Below are 18,686 nucleotides of genomic sequence, written 5' to 3'. Positions count from 1 at the left end.
GAATGAACCAATCAGATATCAGGACATTTTTCTCGTGCGCGAACGCAAGGACAGGCAATGACCAATCAGATGTGTGGATATTGGCTTGGGGGCGGGTTTGAGTCGAGGCGAAGTGGGTGACCGTTGCTACAGCAGCATCTCCTGCTTTCTCTGAGAAAGATGGAGGAACTGGACGGTAAGGACAAAAATAAGGAAAACTACAAATTCTTAATTATTATGTACAGGTTGTTATTTAGAGGATTACTCGTACTGTGCTTTTTTTGGGGAAAAAAACCCCCTATGTGTTCACTTCTATTAGCTTCCTTTTGTTTGGCTTAATGAAATGCTCGTTCGATTAAATTTTCGGGTTGTGTACCAAAAAGCCTAAAGCACTCTAGATATAGTGCACTACACAGGGGATGAGATAATAGCGTATACACCATATGTAGTGCGTTTTACGTTTAATATAAGGGTATTTGGAATCCGACCAAGATTTATTCCCCTTTAGTGTGATCATTGAGGGGAAGTGACGTCGCTTATAGTCAGATTTTTCCCCCAGTTAAGCAGCTGCTAATTTATTATTTTATATTCATGTTTTTAAACATGGTGACAGTTGTTAAATAAATAAATAAATAAATAAATGTTGAGCTCTTTTCCAAAATGCTATAAATCCATTTTGATTGTTTTCAGAAAAATGACATTTATTTACCCAGACCCATAAATTTTGCAAATATTTAATTTATCCTGTTATAATAGATAGTTGGTTCAGTCTGAACATTTTCAACAATAATTGACAAATCTAACAACAATGCTATTGATTATAAATCCAAAGTTTGTTTGTTTTTTTTCAAATCCACTCATTCTTTTTTTCAAAATGCTATAAATCCATTCATTTTTTTTCTGTCTTTCTGTTTTTAAAACAAGAGAACATGCTGTAGATATATATCAGGAACTTTCATCATCCAATTTATAATAAAATCAAATAAGTTATATAAACACTTAACATTCATTCATTTATGGTTACGCTTACATTTTAAGACTGTCCACCGCAGAAGACAACTAACTAAATAAATGGCCAGTTAGTTAAATTTTTTAAATGCAATCCATTCAAAGTGCCGCCTTAAATAGCATGACACAACCACTAATTAAGTAACAATAATCAGCCCGCCAACATAATAGCGAGTTTTCTTTGTTTGCTCTCGTTCATGGTTATCTTTGTTTATAAACAATGTCTTCTACCACCTGGTGTAGGTCTCACAGGTTCTTCAGAACCATCAAAAGTATTTACAACTATCATTTGCATAAGTTATTTGTGCTCAAGAAGCTACACAAGCAAACAAAACTCCTCGCTTCAGGGCGCCGCCATGTGGGATAGTGTAGAACGCTGACCGAACTCTGATTGGTCGAGAGGAAATGTCGCACTCAGCCAAAAAACAGGTGTAGCGCCTATCGCATTTTGGAGAGAAACTACAATTTGCAGCACATATAAACAAGGAAATCTAGCGATTTGGCATGAAACATTAACGGAGCAGTGAATAGGCTCAGTACACAGCAGAATAGCGCAACAAACTCGTTTTTTTTTTTTTTAAATTTGGCGTTTATCGCGTTTTGGAAAAGAGCTCTTCAAATGTTTATTGTAGCTTGCCTAGGGGACAAGAATCAGAATCAGAATGAGGTTTATTGCCAGGTACCTTCTCACATATACAGGGAGTTTGCTTTGGTGATTGGGGCTTAACAGTAAAGGTAGAAGAATTTAGCCAAGACAAACAATAGCTATATACATAGAATAAGAAATAGAAGAATCTGAAATATACAGATTGAAAAGTGGACATATTTGACCCTCTGGGGTCTGAGGGTATTTTCTGGCACTAATGATTTTGGTATGCTCTGATTTTGTTGTCAGCTTCAACAAATCTAAACAGTATTTTCAAAGTCATGTGACTCCATTGATTTGGACAATTAACTGGCCATCAAAAAAATGTATGTCCTATTGTTTTGGGATAAAGGGTTGGCAGTGGGAGGGGCATTCAATGAGAAGGGTAAAAAATTCCATTCCATTCAATGAGAAGAGTGAAAACCCCTCCCACTGCCAACTCTTAATCCCATCAGGTCAAGTCCCAATGGGTAAGGTCATGTTTTTCACACATTCCAACACAGTTCTAAAACTGCTTTTTACAACAGCTTCATTTATCTGGTATTTGACTTTATTTTGGTATTTGATTCTATTCAGTGTGTCTTGAAATTAACTCCTTGTTTTTTACTTGGTTCAGAGCCACAACCAACTCTGTTACACAATTGCTCTAATTTTGCTCCAACTCCAGATTTTACTCACTCTCTCTAAACTCAGAATCAAGCAAAATTAACTATTTTTGGGGAAAATACTTTTAACTCTGGAAAAATTGCTCAATCAGTTTCCAGCGTATGCACTACAGCGCAACCGATCTGCTCATCAGAAGTATTTACACTTACTCAAGCTGATCTTCGGCTGGATCGAGTCAAAATTAAAAAAAAAAAAAAAAAAGGCACCGCTCATCATTAGTGTCGAGGTTCTCAAGATTGAATTGAATTGCTGTCCTGAAATTGAATCGCTGTCCTGAATCATTCGAAGCACATAAAATCCATATGCCATCTTGCAACCAGTTTTACCTCCAAATAGCATGAACTATGGCTGACAGATTTTATCCTGTTTACGGTGGGTGTTCCCACCCCGAAAGAAAAAACAATTGAACCTGAAAGAATGAAAGTGATTACAATGCCGTTACCATGTGAACAGTCTTTTATGAATGTGTAAGTGCGCGCTCAGCGCTCCGACTCTGGTGTGACTGAGTAAGGTGACAAGTTTTATGTTTCATCTAATTTAGGTCATTTAAAAACTACGGTATATAATATTATCTGGCAGTGGGCACATAGGAAAGTGTAAAGTTTCTGTCAATATGTTTATCATGCTTGTCTGATGAAAAACTTGAAGATATTTATCTAAATACATGACCTACTCATTCTAAACCTGTCGAGCTTCGCCAGTGAAGCTCTCGACCCCAGAGGTTTAAGGGGTATGTACACGAGTTGTTGGAGTCCGAGTTGTACAGTATGTCGGGAATATGCAAAAATAGATCACGTGATGAAGATGAAGCTGGAGAAGAGACCTGAGAGAGGAAGAGAATGTGTGGGCTAAGTCAATAACCAAGCTGTACAGTGTGAGCTGGAATGTACAATAAAGGTTATGACATGGCTTTGAAATGTGCAAAATTTCAGTTCAGAGATGAAGTGCATTAATGGCATAGATTGGAAGTGGGAGGTGAGGGTCAGTGGGGTCTCTGACCTTATTGATGAGGCAGCTGCAGTGGGGGAAAAAGCCGTCCTTATGGCGTGAGGTTTTGGTTCTAATGGACCGCAACCTCTTCCCAGAGGGGAGTGGTTCGAAAAGTTTGTGTCTGGGGTGAGAGGGGTCGGCCACAATCCTTTCTGCTCTTCTCCGGCTCCTGGACTCATACAGGTCCTGAAGAGCTGGAAGGTTGCTGCCAATCATCCTCTTAGCAGAGTGAATGATGTGCTGCAGTCTGCCCTCGTCCCTGGCAGTGGCAGCAGCGTACCAGACAGTGATGGAGGAGGTGAGGATGGTGTAAAAGTGCACAGTCATTGTCTTTGGCAGATCAGATTTCTTCAACTGCTGCAGGAAGAACATCCTCTGCTGTGCTTTCTTGGTGAGAGAGCAGGTATAGAGATCTTGCATGTGACGTCACAGCCGATCCAGATTGTAACAAACGCCATCTTGTCGGTCAAACGCCATATTTCCGCCTTCTACTTCTGCTTCTACCTTTTCTTCTGGAAAACCCTACTATATACAATTCTACTACAACGGCTGCGGCTACAAGCTCTCCCGACCTGTGCACGTTTTTTTAATGTTTTTTGTGTGTATTTTTGCATGTTGTTCATCTGTACCGGACTTCAGTATCCACTACAACCGTATGGACTTACTGGACATTGGTTTCCAGCAGAAAATGACGGTTTGTAGCGATTTCCATCGCATGCACAACATTCCGGACGAGATAGCGAGACCAGCGGGGTCTCCGTGGATTGTTATCGGGTCTGGCAGGCGGAGGAGGCGGCGCCGGGAGAGGAAGCAAAAGCGAGGCTGCAGGCAGAGCCGGCATGTTGACTAAGCTCAGAAAACAGCCACTCAAACCTCCACTGCTAAGCCTCTACCTCTCCAACGCCAGATCCATGGTAAACAAGATGGACAATTTGGAATTACAGCTGGAATTACCTTATTCTATTCTATAATCGGCTGGTCAGTGCTATACTCGATACTTAAGTGACTTTACCTGTCCAATGAGGATTGTTATTTTCTTGTTTACAAGATGCCACATCTGAGGGGGGGCTGAGTCGCTGACAAATCCTGAATTTCTGTAAAGATAACTGTCCAGAGATTTATAAGCACACAGTGCTTCACCACTGAACAGCGAGGGAAAGTTGATGAGGTAATTATACACATCTGGGTATTCCACCTCTGGCAGTTCAATATCCACTGACACGGTCGTGAAAACTCCGTCTGGTCAGCCATAAGGGTCACTAATCTGTAGATCGTTTATTTTAGACATATATCTAGTTATCTGTTCATTAGAAAAATGAGCCGTGTAGTCCGTCGGTTGAAATTGATCCATTCTGTACACGAGTGCAGCAGTATTCAGCGGTGTTTTTTACCGACAAGATGGCGGCCGTTAACTTTCCGGTCACGTGACTGCAAGATCTCTATACGTCTCCCACTTAAGGTTCTGGGTGATTATAGTGCCCAGGAAGCGGAAATACAGTAGACCCCCGCCTATTCGCGGTTCAGTATTCGCGAATTTACATATTTGCGGGATTTTATATAGAACATATCTCATATACATTTGCGGAAATCTCAGCGATTCACGGTTATTTGCGGCGAACATATCGAACGTTTATGCACTGCTACATTCTCGGAGCCGAATGCTCACTCGCTATTGGCTGAAGTTTGAATGGCAGGCTGCTGCGAATGAGCGCATTGTACAGTACAGTCTCGCGGTTCCTGTAGTTCAGACTTGTTCACGTGTTGTGCGTTCTTGGTATTTTTGAATAATTTTTACGCCCTACAATGGCTCCTAAACGCTTTGCATCTTCTAAGGCTCCTGCCAAGGAACCACAGTCCACGAAACACAGGAAGTACAAGCACGAGAAGAAAACAGCAAATCAGAAAGCCGCGCGCCCGCGCTGAAGCCGCGCAAAATTTAATGTGCGCATTCCGATCTACTGATTGCGCAGTTTCCGCGCGAACACGCGCAGCTCCCCGATCCACTGCCCTCCTTTCACACCCCCCACGCCTCATGGACTGCAACGGCTCCCGCCTATTTAGTAATTTTAATATAGAATCCACCTTGAAATTACAATCAGACACTCCAACGCCCCCCCCCCCCCCCCAAAAAAAAAAAAACCAAACGGATCTGCGCGATTAAAAAAAAAAGTCGTCATCTGCGCCTTTAGTTTGTGTGGAGAGATATGATCTGCAATAACATGCACTGTTGGCTACAGACCGAAACATACTTTCAGAATGCACTGGCCAAGGCAGGACTAAACTCCATGTGCCTTCTAATAATAATTAAAAAAAAAAAAAAACAATAGTAATTTGTAAGCTAAAAAGCCGGTGTCTACACTTTTCTTTCACCGAGTGGCAGCTGGGCGGGACATGACTGAATGGGTGTTTCTGATTTGTCAGCTGTCTTTAACTGGGGCGGGACATGACTGAATGGGTGTTTCTGATTTGTCAGCTGTCCGCTCCAAAACGATTTTTTTTTTAACCGACAACCAAAAAAAATTAACCGGTTGACTTTGATTCGGTCAACCACCGGTCAAACGGTCATCGGTTAACATCCCTAACGCGGATACGCTGTGCTGAGCTCTAGCTGGCGTCGTCATTGGACAACGTCACTGTGACATCCACCTTCCTGATTCGCTGGCGTTGGTCATGTGACGCGACTGCTGAAAAACGGCGCGGACTTCCGCCTTGTATCACCTTTCATTAAAGAGTATAAAAGTATGAAAATACTGCAAATACTGATGCAAATACTGCCCATTGTGTAGTTATGATTGTCTTTAGGCTTGCCATCCTTCCACTTGCAAGTGGTAAGTGATATGCGCTGGGATCACACACACAGCAGCTCAGTCCCGAATCACTGCTCGTGCACTTCACTCGCGCGCTCTGTGAGCTGCGCAGGGCCGGAGTGCGCACCCTCCAGAGGGCACTCGCTGTTCAGGGCGGAGTGATTTGGAGCGCAGGATGCCTGCGGAGCCGAGCATATCCGTGTATTGGTTAGGGCTGGGTATCACCAGATACCTCACGATACGATACTATGGCGATATTTTGCCCACGATAACGATAATATCACGGTACAGCGATTCTGCGATAATCGATATATTGCAAGAAATTTCAACCACATCACGATATCTGTGTCACTGAAGAAAATCAGAATTTATTGACCACTGTAAAATTACATTTCACATACATAACTACACACTCTTGCCAGACATATATTTGTCTCTATTCCACTGCTGGCAAAACCAAGAGTTGCTTCACTACAACATACAGAAAATTCCCATTTCTGCGCTAGTATTCTCAACTTTTCTGTAAGCATGGACACATCAGTGCTGCTTAAGCAGAATCAAATTGTTTTATGAAAACTTAAAACTTGCACTGCAGACTGCACATACATTTCAGTGCTAACACTAATATCAATTTGTTCTTTGTAAACTTGAGAACCTGAGAACATTTAACTTGTGCTTATTTTGCAGGAACAACACACTGTCTGAAACACACTGAAAAGTGCAGTGTGCATCTTAGTCTCCCTGAGCACGATTATGAAACAAAGTGCAGTGTGGGTCAGCGTCCACACACTGAAACTGAACTGAAACCTCAGTGAATCATGTTTCTTCTGAACTTAGAGTAAATACTCAAAATAAAATGCAGTGTCTCTCACACACTAAAATTGAAAATGCAAGATAAAGTGCAGCTTCTTGCCTTTGGCCTTAAATGACAAAATTAAGTTCACAGTTACAGTAAGTCACACGTCACTGAAGTAGACGGGAGGACTTTGGCGCTGTCCAGTGTAGTTTGCTTCGGGTCGGGTTTCGGTGGCTCCGGCTGAGCTAATATGTCAGGGTGGTGTCATGCTAAGTAAGTTCGCAAGTTTGTTGTGTTACCTGAATATCTAATTGGAGCGAAACAGGTTTTGCAGAGTGCGTACTCTTTGTCCAGCTCACTGTTTTTTCTCTTTTCCTTTGTGCCGCTTTTCCACTACAAACGCGGCTGAGTCGGGCTGAGCCGTGCCGTGCTGAGTCGAGCTGAGCGGGGCTGTTGGAGTTGCATTTCGACTACAACCGCGCTGAACCGTGCTGGCTGGAAGTGGGTGGACACATTGGGTGGAGTTAGCGAAAGTGGGTGGACGTCACGTGATGTCGTTAGGCGGCGCAAACAGTGGCATCAGTGAGCTTTTAAGCGGTAGTCTCACGACCCGAATAGTAAACAATAAACATGGAGGACATGGAGTCGTTAGTGTTGCTGGTCTTGGTGCTGTGGCTTGTTGTCACCGACAACGCCAACAGATACTGGCAAGAGCGTATAGATGAGGCGAGGCGCATAAGGCTTCAGAAATTCTCATAATTCTTCTTCTTCCGGGTTTGCGGTGTTTACAGATCCCAGCGTGCTCGCGGGGCGTGTGTGGGCATGTGAGGACACTCCTCCTCACCAATCAGTGCACAGGGGAGTGTCTGCTCACGCCCCCAGCCTCACTCGGCACGGCTTGGCTCGCTTCAGCCCCACTCCAAAACGGTGCGAGTTTTAGGGGCTAAGCAGGGCTGAAGCGAGCTGAGTCGTGCTGGTTTTTGGTAGTCGAAACGCGAGCCGTGTCGGGCTGAAGTGAGCTGAAGCGAGCTGAAGTGAGCTGAAAAAGGGTAGTGGAAAAGGGCCATTGGAATCCAAAGTGCCTCCAAACATCTGCCTTAAAGTTCGGCGGCGTCTCTAGGTTTACGTTAACAGCCATGCTTGCTTGTTTTTTTTTTCCTCACTGCAACCGCCGGGGGAAAAAAAGAGAAGATGAAGAGTGCTTTGCAGTGAGGGAGCGGCACAGCGACACCTCGCGGAGCGGAGGTGCGGAAGTCGTACTGGATTTACAACCCGTCTGAAACATGATTTATTATTTGAAAAAATATCGATATTCAAATTTTGAGTATCGATATTGAATCGGAAGACAAAGTATCGTGATATATCGCTGTATCGATGTTTTTGCACACCCCTAGTATTGGTGTTGCTGTGTGCACACGAATCGTGTATTGATGTTGCTGTGTGCATGCTAATCGTTTTAAAAACGTTAATCTGATGATCCGCTGATACGGTCTAATGTAAACCCCACCTAAGTTGTTCTGCCTGCACCAGAACACCAGATGGTCATGGCATTTTTTCACTCAGGGTACACATTTGGAGAAATAAGATGTTATGCAGGTGTAATTTAAAAAAAAAAAAAATCTTGTATTAAACTTGTATGTTTACATTAGTGTCATCGGATCACCACAGAAAACTTTTAAAATTTTGTTTCCATGTTGATTTTTTTTTTTTTTTTTATGCCTTTTTGGTCCATTTTAGGGCTGTTTTGGCATGTTATACTGTTCCACTGTACATTGAACTATATAACGTCATACAAAATCCCACATTTCTAGTGCATTTTGTGCTAAAGATTGATATGAAATGATAATGCAGTGATTCATTTTGCTCCTAATGACTATGAGTCAAACTGACTCACCACATATTAAATCAGTGAGTCAAAAATTTCCAAAGTGAGTCAAAATTACAATACACACTTTGAAAACAAAAAACACAATAGTTATCACTGTTCACACTTAAATCATTTAATTCCAACATGTGAACAATTGTGTGAGCTATTCATCTAAGCAAACAATAACAATTTTCAGAATAAAAAAAGAAAAAAGTATGGAATTAAACAGAATAGTTATTATGGCTGTTTTGACTAGAATTCAAATAAAACATAAAAAAAAAAGTGTCAGTATCTTTGGCACTTGACTTTTGTGACGTCAGACAAGATTAACTTTTTCACAATTAATAATGACATTTATCATGTTTATGGTTTAGCTATTGTAACATTTCTTCACTGAGAGAATTCTTCTTTGCTTGTTTTTTTTCAAGTGATCCAGACTCATCTCAATCATGTCTGACTTAGGCCCAATCCCAATTCTAATTTCTACCCCTTCCCCTCCGCCTTCCCCTTGGCCCTTCCCCTTGAAACTGAGCTACAAGGGATAGGGCTTGAAATTCAACCCTTACGTATTGGGATAGCCCTTCAACGATCGCATACGTCATCGCGTACCTCCGTCAGCGTTTACGTTAGCAAAACGCGGCCAAATGCGTCATTGGCTGCGACCAGCCGCTACAGTCAGAGCCAGAGGCAGAACCAGAAATCTCTGCTGGCAGGGTGTGATTTGTTAACTAACACCACTGAATGGGATATCTTTGGCACTTCGTGCACCACATCCGACAGAATGAGGTGTCAGAACACTCATGTAAACAATAAAAGCGAGAATAACAGAACAAAACGTACGCAGTCAAGCAACCGAAAACAATACTCACTCCCAAAGCTTTTTAGCAGCAGCTTGGATTTCAGAAATCGCTGCTCATTCTCAGCTCGAAAGCGAATCAAGCGGCGTGTTTCCTCTGGATAACAACTTAAAACACGTAAATAATGGAGAAAATACATTTATGACAATCTTTCGCCGCGGGAACCGCCATCTTTCTGAAATCCGCATGAAATCTCGCTGAAATCCGCATGGCATTGTGGGAAATCACTCAAACCCCTTCGTTCGGAGTCAGCTCCAGGAAAATCTCCGTTTGGAGGGGTACAGAAGCCCTACCCCTTCCCCTACCCCTCCGCGTTAACTGGGATTGGGATACCCCTACCCCTTCACGTGAACGCGCAAAATGGAGGGGAAGGGCCAAGGGGTTGGTCCAAGGGGTGAAATGGGATTCGGCCTTAGTAAGGATGCTTGTTTTTATGTTCATCAAGTGATGTTGCTTTTCAATGGTTAGTCTGTTTCTGCCTTTAGTGAGAATCTGGTTCTGCACTGAGAAGCCCCTTTCACAGCCAGCAGTATGCACTGCAGAGGTTAAGGCAAAGAAATGCTTTGGCAAACATAAATTTTATCGATTAGTACGAGAGAGCTATTTTCACTTGCTTCAAATCGAGGCTGGAAAGGATTCGCATATGCCGAAGCTTTCCAGCCAAATGAAATTGCCGACACGTTGCTGACGGAATTAAACGAAGCTAAATATAGGCCCGCCAAGTAAAAAAGACTATAGTAGTCGATAAATGAAGCATTATAACAACAGTTCAGTCATGTTGAACGAGAAAAATATAGCGTCGTTAGGACCTTGCCACTCGGAACAACCTCGAGCTACATCCCTTCGCTCTATATCCTGAATGAAGAGAAGTAACTCGAGGATGTTCCGAGTGCGACCTTGCGTCAAAAATACGCACCACAAGCAAAACATCTGCGTCATTTATTTTAAAATTGCGTAAAATACGCATGACGCAGGGCAAAATGAATCACTGATAATGTAGTATCTCTGCTTAATTTAATATACGCATATAAAGGAGTCGTTTGTCACCTGGCAAAAATTTTGCAGTTCTTTAATAACGTGTCCGTCATCATGCCAAATGACATTTTTGGTCAGTGTTCTCAAAAAGGAACCCAAAAATTCAATCACTGATTCTTTTAATGGTATCCGTTTTAATCTCTGTATATGTCGGAATAACGCACAGAAAAAATGTGTTGACTGTAAGGCACCGACACCTTTCAGCGTTCATTGAAAATGTTCACTGGAATAATGGAAAAAGCAGTGTAGTCTCCGTAGCCCTCTCTAAAGTCGGGGTTTAATCAGGGTTAAAGAATTTCCCATAATGTTTTTATAATTACCATGAGAAGTAAAGGTATCAAAATGCCTTTAGTCATTATAGACTTGAAGTAATTGCACTGAGTAGTGGTTTAATTGAGAAACGGGCAATTCCATGTAAATGTCAACCTCACCATGCAAAAATAAAGCAACATGTAATACATCAAAACCACTCCCAGAGATCTCACCTAGGCCTGTATTTTACAGATGTGAATAAGTTGAACCAATTTGTAACCAACCTAATGTGTCACTGTCAGTCTTTCTTTCTTATAATGTAAAACCCAAGCTAAAATCAACTTTGATCATGTACAATTCTATATTATTGCCACAAGCCACAGAAATGTATGCTAAAATCCACAAAACAGCAAAACAATAGCCATCCTAAGTATTATTTAAGAACTTTGATAGTTTTAGCTGATATTTAGAGAGTTTTTCAAAGGGTTATGGTGGTTAAATTGCTGATTTTCTAAACATACGCCATGTCTATTTCAGACGCGTCACATCCATAACGGAATTTCGTCACATCCATAACGCTGACTTTTCCTTCCGAAACTCTGCATGAAATACAAAATATTTTAAACAGATTTTTTAATATTCACCTTGGACCCCTCTATCAAATGGATATCTCCATTTCGACATTAGGTTTACGATTTCACAGAGTTTGATAAAAATGTACAGTCACCCAAGAAAAGTGATACTTTTTCTGTCGCATCCATAACGCATCTTTTATTGGCATTTTCTGGCATGCCCTAGATGTACTATGGGAATTGTTCTTGTTCTATCACTTCTCCAGTATGGTACAGCCTTAAAATATGCAACACCTGTTTAAATACTGGGAGACAATAAAACATGCACTGGGTCATTTTGAGTTCAAGTGTCACGTCCATAACACTGGAATTGCTCAAATGTAGTCTCCGTAGCCCCCAATTCTTCGTTAGGCGTTTCTTTGTTAGAAAATATATTTGATTCTGTGCTCATTGCCATACACACTTTTTTTTTTTTTAAGTTAAAGCTATCATTAAAATGTTCTACAACCTGAAATAAATCTTTTAGCATGCCAACTGCATATATATATATATATATATATATATATATAACACAGGCACATACATGTACCTGTATGCTGATAAGGTATGCGTGCGGAATTTTATTCGGATGTTTGGGGCCACACTCGGAAGTTTCATCGCATGACATGGAAATCTTTTTTTACCATGTTAACCAGGTATGTCAAACTCTTATAATTCATTACAAGAGTCTGACATACCTGGTTAACATGGTAAAAAAGATTTCCATGTCATAAATTGACATTTCTTTAGGGGTTCCATTTATCACAAGCGCATACAGTATAATAACCAGTTCCAAGCAAAGCCTAAATATTGAGTGAAAGACTCAATTTACTAAAATGTACTCATTTTACGAAAATTTGTATGTGTGCATTGCGAATGCATAATGTAAGAAGAATCAACGAGGGCTACAGAGCCTGTTGTTCAGTTGTAGTACTTTTGTATACAGACATGGAGGGTATTACATTTCCTTGGTATCAAACACCAGGTGGCGCTGTCAAACATTACAGGAATGTGGGTCATCAGGATATGATTTATCAGATAAAATGGTGGTGTTATTTTTCATGAAATTTCTGACGTTGTGTGTTGTACCATTGACTTAATACCTTTCAGAAGTTGCTGGTACTATACTGTTTTACTGAAGTAATCAGTGAAAGTATAAAAGCAGTTTGTGGGAAAACAAGCTACACGTTCCAAGAATTTTATCTGAAATACCCTCCAAGGATGTGAGCCTTTTTTGATTAAATTAACAGTGACTCAATAATCTGACAAATCTGTACTTTTTTTCAGGATAATTATGAACGTGTTTACAAATACGTTCATTTTAAGTGTTAGACAAATTCTATTTCATAATATTTCCAATAAAATATATCTACCGTATTTTCTGGACTATAAGCCGCTACTTTTTTCCTAGGTTTTGAACCATGCGGCTTATACAAAGGTGCGGCTATTCTGTGGATTTTTCTTCCACCGCTAGGGGCGCTCTAACCGGAAGTAGAATCAAAAATAAGATAGACGAAAAATCAATGCAAAGAAGAATTAGCAGATCTTTAGCAGATAGAACACGCGCGACAAATTACTAACTGGTAATTATTTTCAAATCCAGCGAAGATGATTAAAGTGACTTGTGGTTTCAAACACAGGAGAAATGAAGGTAAATAAATACCGGTTATTTTCTCTTGGTTCTGTTCCGTTTTAATCAGCAAAGTTGCTGCCATGTTAAAAGGCACTGTTCGGAAAGAATCTGTTCAGGTACACACATCTACATTTACAGTACAAAATCGTTCTGTACATGCAGTAAATATCTAATTTTTCAACATAGATATCTGCGGCTTATAGCCCGGTGCGGCTTGTATATCTTTTTTTTATTTTTTATTTTAAATGGAGCGGATGCGGCTTATATACAGGTGCGCTCTATAGTCCAGAAAATACGGTAGTTAAGCCAGTATCTCACTGGGTTGCGACAGCTTGCGACAAATTGCGAACGTCATTCGCGAGAGAGTTTCAAGTGCAGGGCTAGAATTTTGGCGCGAATCGATTCGCGTGAGTCTTCGCGTAAATTGTTCCCCAGGCGTAAGTCCACGGATTCGCGCAAAATATTCAAGAAATATCGTAATTTTATCATAAAATATCAAAGTAATCACTTCGGTTTCGATAAACAAACGTTCTGCGCATGTGCAAAGTGTGTTTCACTCGCTTGGTGTCGCTTGCATCTAGTCCGCCGAGTACTCACCAGGTGGCTTTTGTTGTCAAGATGGCGTACTCCAGCTCAAGTGATGGTCAGCCAAACACCTCGAAATCCGTTGAAAAAACGAAAAGAATATCGCAGCGCGGTTTACAGGCGTGGGGCGATGACCCACTAGACAATTATGACTTTGAAGACGATTTCGCGGTCAAGGCCTATACAGGAGTCTCTCTCACACACACACACACACACACTAGTGCAGTCATTCGGAATCAGAAAGACAAGACCAATGAAATGAATAAATATATGATAAACACACAAAAATACAGGTTACTGACATGAGAAAAGACATAAACAAGATCCTCCATGGCTTGACCCCAGAATAGGGGTGTTCACACGGCAACTTTTACTCCGGTGTAGCACCGGGGCTGCCCCGGTAGAGCGTTCACACGGTACAAAGTTATACCGGTGCAGCCCCTGAAAGCTGCTTAAACCGGTGCAAATCTAACCCTGCTCGGGAGGTGGTTTAAGAAATTTACTCCGGAGTAAATGCTAGTTTGCGGGGCAGCACCGATTATAAAATGGGACGTCTGAACGCTACAGGGGTAGACTCGCTACGCGTGAGGAGAGTTGATTACATACGGGCATTGCATAATTTGCATCCTGGTATTTTGCGCTTCCAAAATGGCGAATATCAACAACAACAGAACTGCGTGTCTTCCAGTGTTGCCAGATTGGGCGGTTTTAAGTGCATTTTGGCGGATTTGAACATATTTTGGGCTGGAAAACGTCAGCAGTATCTGGCAACACTGGTGTCTTCATCCACGTCGTTTTCCCGGCGCTTGGTGATGCCATGACAACCGGGAAAAGGAAGTACATTTTCACGCATGTGCATATTTCATTTCCGCATTATTACTATCGTATAGCACGGTCGCAAAAACTGCCGTGTGACCGCAAGTGGGGCTGCACCGGTGCTGACACGCTTCTCTCTAGTAAGCAGGTTTGTGACGTGTGAATGCTCCACAAAATTTAAGATATATCGCAACAAAATACATCGGTGCAGCATCGATGCAAATATGTGCCGTGTGAACACCCCTATAGTCACTCGGACAGTGCAAGCTCTACTTCTGCCAGTACTGACTTGTATGCCGTTGTGCATCCTGACCCTGACTCGAGCGTGGTTGCTAGTAGTGATGATGATGATTCAGACTCAGCTGTCAGTGATGAAGCAGAGTAAACTAAATGATAGTTTGGCATGACCCTGACACATTGGTGCAGTTAGGTTTCTGACATTTCAGATGTTCTCTGTTGTTCAGTTTTTGATGATTAAGGATTGAAATAGAGTGATGAGTTTGTTACTGTGAATAACTCCGTGCATTGTAATGTTTACCGTAACAGTTACTGTATTTGCGGCAGGCTTTTGAAGATGTTGTCCTCGGCTCCATTCTTCAATTGTTGACTTGATGATTAAGGAGTGAAATAAAGTGATAATGAGTTTGATAGTGTGTATAAATGTATTTTAATTACTGTAACTGGTACTGTATTTGTGGTTTGAGGGCTGAGTTGGAGGCCAACTGACTGCCTGTGAAAAGAATTCAAACTCGTACACAGTCACAACAAACACAAAAGTTGTTGAAATTATTTTATTGGATTCTCAGGATTCTCGCAAAACGGTTTTGCGAGAATCCAAACAGATCCCTGCAAATTTTCACGAAATTCTAGCCCTGAAGTGTCTTGAAGCATTCGCAGGGCTTCTCAATTTCCTCGCATGAGTCGCAAAGTGTCGCTCCTTCATCGCTGAAATTTTGAACATGTTCAGAAAATTAGTGCGACCAAATTTCTCTCACAATAGCCGCAAATGCGTCGCTGGTAGTAGCCGCTCCATTGTCTTCATTATGTGGGAGGTTAAGGCAACAGGCCTAAAATCATTCAGTTCACTGGGATGTAGCTTCTTAGGAACTGGGATGAGGTATGATGTCTTCCACAATGTTGACACCCTCCCAAGATGTAGGCTAAGGTTGAAGACACGTTGTAAAGGCTCACCTAGTTCAGCTGCACATACTTTCAGGAGTCTGGGGCACATTCTGTCCGGTCCAGCGGCCTTCCTAGGCTGCAGTCTCCTGAGCTCACGCGTCACCATCTCTGATGTTATGGAGACAGCAGGGGGAGGAAGCTTCCGGTGAACAGGCTGAAGGTTGTTGATTGGTGTGCGTGGAACACTGAGTGAGGTAGCTGCCAGGGAGGGGGGGGGCATCAATGGTAGAGGAAAGCAGTGAGGGGTGAGTGTGGGATGATGTACGGATAGCCCCAGCCGATGGAGGAGGTTGGGGGGGGGGGGTGCTGGGGCAGACAGCTGCATCAAAACGATTATAAAAATGATTGAGCTGATTTACCCTCCACTACACTGCTGGTCTTTTTGCAGCCTGTGATGGTTCTCAACCCATTCCAAACTAGGGATCGACCGATATGTTTTTTTCAGGACCGATACCGATTATTATGGAATTGGGATGCCGATAACAGATAAATGTAAACATTTATAATTCACATGAAATTAAACATAGCACACACCGACACAGACCTTCATATCCATGAAATGTATGTTTAATTGTAAAATTGAACATGAAATTTTGTGCAGGGAGATGCCAGCAGCATTTGTACAATAAAGTCAAACATTAGTTAGAATAAAATGAGAAATAAAATAATAATAAAATAAATATTCACCAATAAAAAAAAAAATCACTCCCTACTATATTACAGCTCACCATTTTCAGTGGAAAATAAATGAAAATACACTCTGGATTCTTTTACACTAAGAACTAAGTAAGACTTGCCAACTTCAAGTAGTTTTTAAATAACAAATCAAGTGTAGGGAGCTGCCTGCAGCATTTTTTAAAAAGTAAACTGAAACATAAAGTAGGCGATCACTCCCTATTATGTAACAACTTAACAAGTAACCATCTACATTCTAATGCTTTTAATGCCCAAGCCTAAGGCCAAAAAAAAAAGTGTGTTTTTCCGGTTACGTAGATTTCAAAACTAGAGTCGGTAGGCAGGCATTTTTTTTTTTTTTTTTGAATTTTTTTTTCAAGATGGCTGCCATAACCTATATTTAGACAGGAATAATTTCACAAAATATAATGAATTTCTTTGCAGGTCACCTGAGTTACCACCTTCTGATGAATCTGATGCAGCATGAGACACCTTTTAACATGAATTTTTCTGTAAATATAACAGCTCAGTACACCATGAGAGAGAGAGAGAGAGAGCAGCCCCGCCCCTCTCTGCTCCCTGAGTGCAGCTTGTCGCCTTGGTAACGGTGCAGGGAAAAGACGCAATATAACAAGCAAAGAGCGCTTTCTCTCAGAGTTCCCTCTCCTCGAACAGCGCTGATTTACATGGAAACGGAAGGAGCTATTCACAAAATTCTTTCACATTGAGTGCTACAAGGCTCCCATGAACACATTAATGTAATTTTTTTTTTTTTTGTCCCTAGTGTAAAAAATGTGGACACTAGAGCGAGTTAAAAACAAGTGACTTTTCTGATTTTGCAGTAAAAGCGCTGTCACATTTATAATGGGAGTCTATGGGGGAGCGCGGCTGTCCTCTCCTTACTTTCAGGCTTCTCATTCAAAAACTGTACATCCTATCGCTCAGGGAGACACTTGTCTTGAGAAAGTTGTGTGTGTGTAGAGTGAAAATTGTGGCTGAGAAAACAGTTTAAATGAGAAAGTTAGAGCTTTTTTTTTTCAGGCTGCCTCCACTCTAAACTCCTGAGCGCCGCTGGTGTGTAACGCAATAGACCCCCATTATAAAGCCTGAGTTTCTCCAGATGTGCTCATGGTGTTTGATCTGTGACTGATCAAAAAGTATAGAACCCAGCAAAAAAGGTGAATGCCAGATCCACACAGGAGAATTTTGTCTCTGTTTTAAAGTTTGAATCATGTCTCTAGGTGAAAGACAAAATAAGCGTCATCTCTGCTTCTGTTCCCTCCGACGGCCCCGACACACTACTGCCTCCGCCGAGTGCGCGCGCACACACCGCATGTCGGGGCTGCGGATGAGTTACTCTCCCCTGATCAACGAAGTCGGCGGGGAATTTGTGGTTATTATCGGTACAAACAGCGCGAATCACAACTTAAATGAGTGCGGTTCAGTTTGACATTATTGTCAGTCCGTTAGATAAACATTTAATTTTATTAAAATCGAAAATTAATATTTAGAGCCTGTGGGCTACAAAAATAAGTCATTAAAGTAGCCAGCTGGACTTAATTGTGTAGTCGGCTGTATGGCCAGCAGCCGGCGCTTGTGGAAAGCCCTGATTTTCCCAGTGAGTGACAAAAACTTCCAGTTCACGCGGTTGGGTTATATGTAAAAGTCACGACTGGGGAAAAAAAATGAAAAAAAAAGTTTAGGGTCGGTCGGGTAACCGGAAACACACTTTTTTTTTTTTTTTTTGGCCTAATATTCCCAATTTAGGAGGATTATATTGTAGTGAAGGAAGCACAGTTGCTCTGCATGTTGTCCACTGAGGCGGTTTCTGTTTTTTGTATAAATTGCCGCGGCTCTGCTCTTTTAAAGTGGCATTCCACCATTGGATGTATTCTTTGGCATAAAATATGACAACATATATAAACGGTATCACTAGACAGAGAAATCTTTTAGCTTCAAAATGATATATGAAACATAATTTTTTGACAACGACAAGTATATTAATTTTGCGACCAAAGTCACCTACCCTTTTAATTTCCGCGCGGTAGTGAAACGTGATGTCATCGGCAGGTTCCCCTTCTTGTGTACCACGTGACGTATCCTACCTCTTGGATTTGTCCTACCAAGCCTACTGCGCATGCGCGAAATCGCCTACTGCGCATGCGCGAAATCCAGGAGGGTAGGAAAATTCAACAGTAGTTTTGTCCTACCGATCAGCTGGGCTGATAGAAAATCGGTGAGTATTTCACGCATTTGCCGATTTTTATGTTTTGTGCGTATT

At 41.6% G+C, this 18,686-nt stretch overlaps 2 protein-coding genes across 3 annotated transcripts in view; one reads left to right on the top strand and one right to left on the bottom strand.

Annotated features, from left to right (window-relative positions):
• pkia (cAMP-dependent protein kinase inhibitor alpha) overlaps window positions 1–18,686 on the bottom strand; it is a 76,050-nt gene that overhangs the window by 44,589 nt on the left and 12,775 nt on the right. The gene's annotated exons all lie outside the window — the stretch shown is intronic.
• The window catches only part of zc2hc1a (zinc finger, C2HC-type containing 1A), a 74,929-nt gene continuing 56,333 nt past the window's right edge, over window positions 91–18,686 (top strand). For both annotated transcript variants that reach the window (XM_060899748.1, XM_060899747.1), the window contains exon 1: window positions 91–175. In XM_060899748.1, the coding sequence (XP_060755731.1) occupies window positions 160–175 (16 nt within the window). In that variant the 5' untranslated portion in view covers window positions 91–159. The remainder of the gene's footprint in view (window positions 176–18,686) is intronic.

The sequence above is a fragment of the Neoarius graeffei genome, chromosome 19, assembly GCF_027579695.1.
Source record: "Neoarius graeffei isolate fNeoGra1 chromosome 19, fNeoGra1.pri, whole genome shotgun sequence".
Lineage (NCBI taxonomy): Eukaryota > Metazoa > Chordata > Actinopteri > Siluriformes > Ariidae > Neoarius > Neoarius graeffei.
Note: the sequence above shows the minus strand (reverse complement) of the source record. Positions and strands in the feature narration are given on the sequence as shown.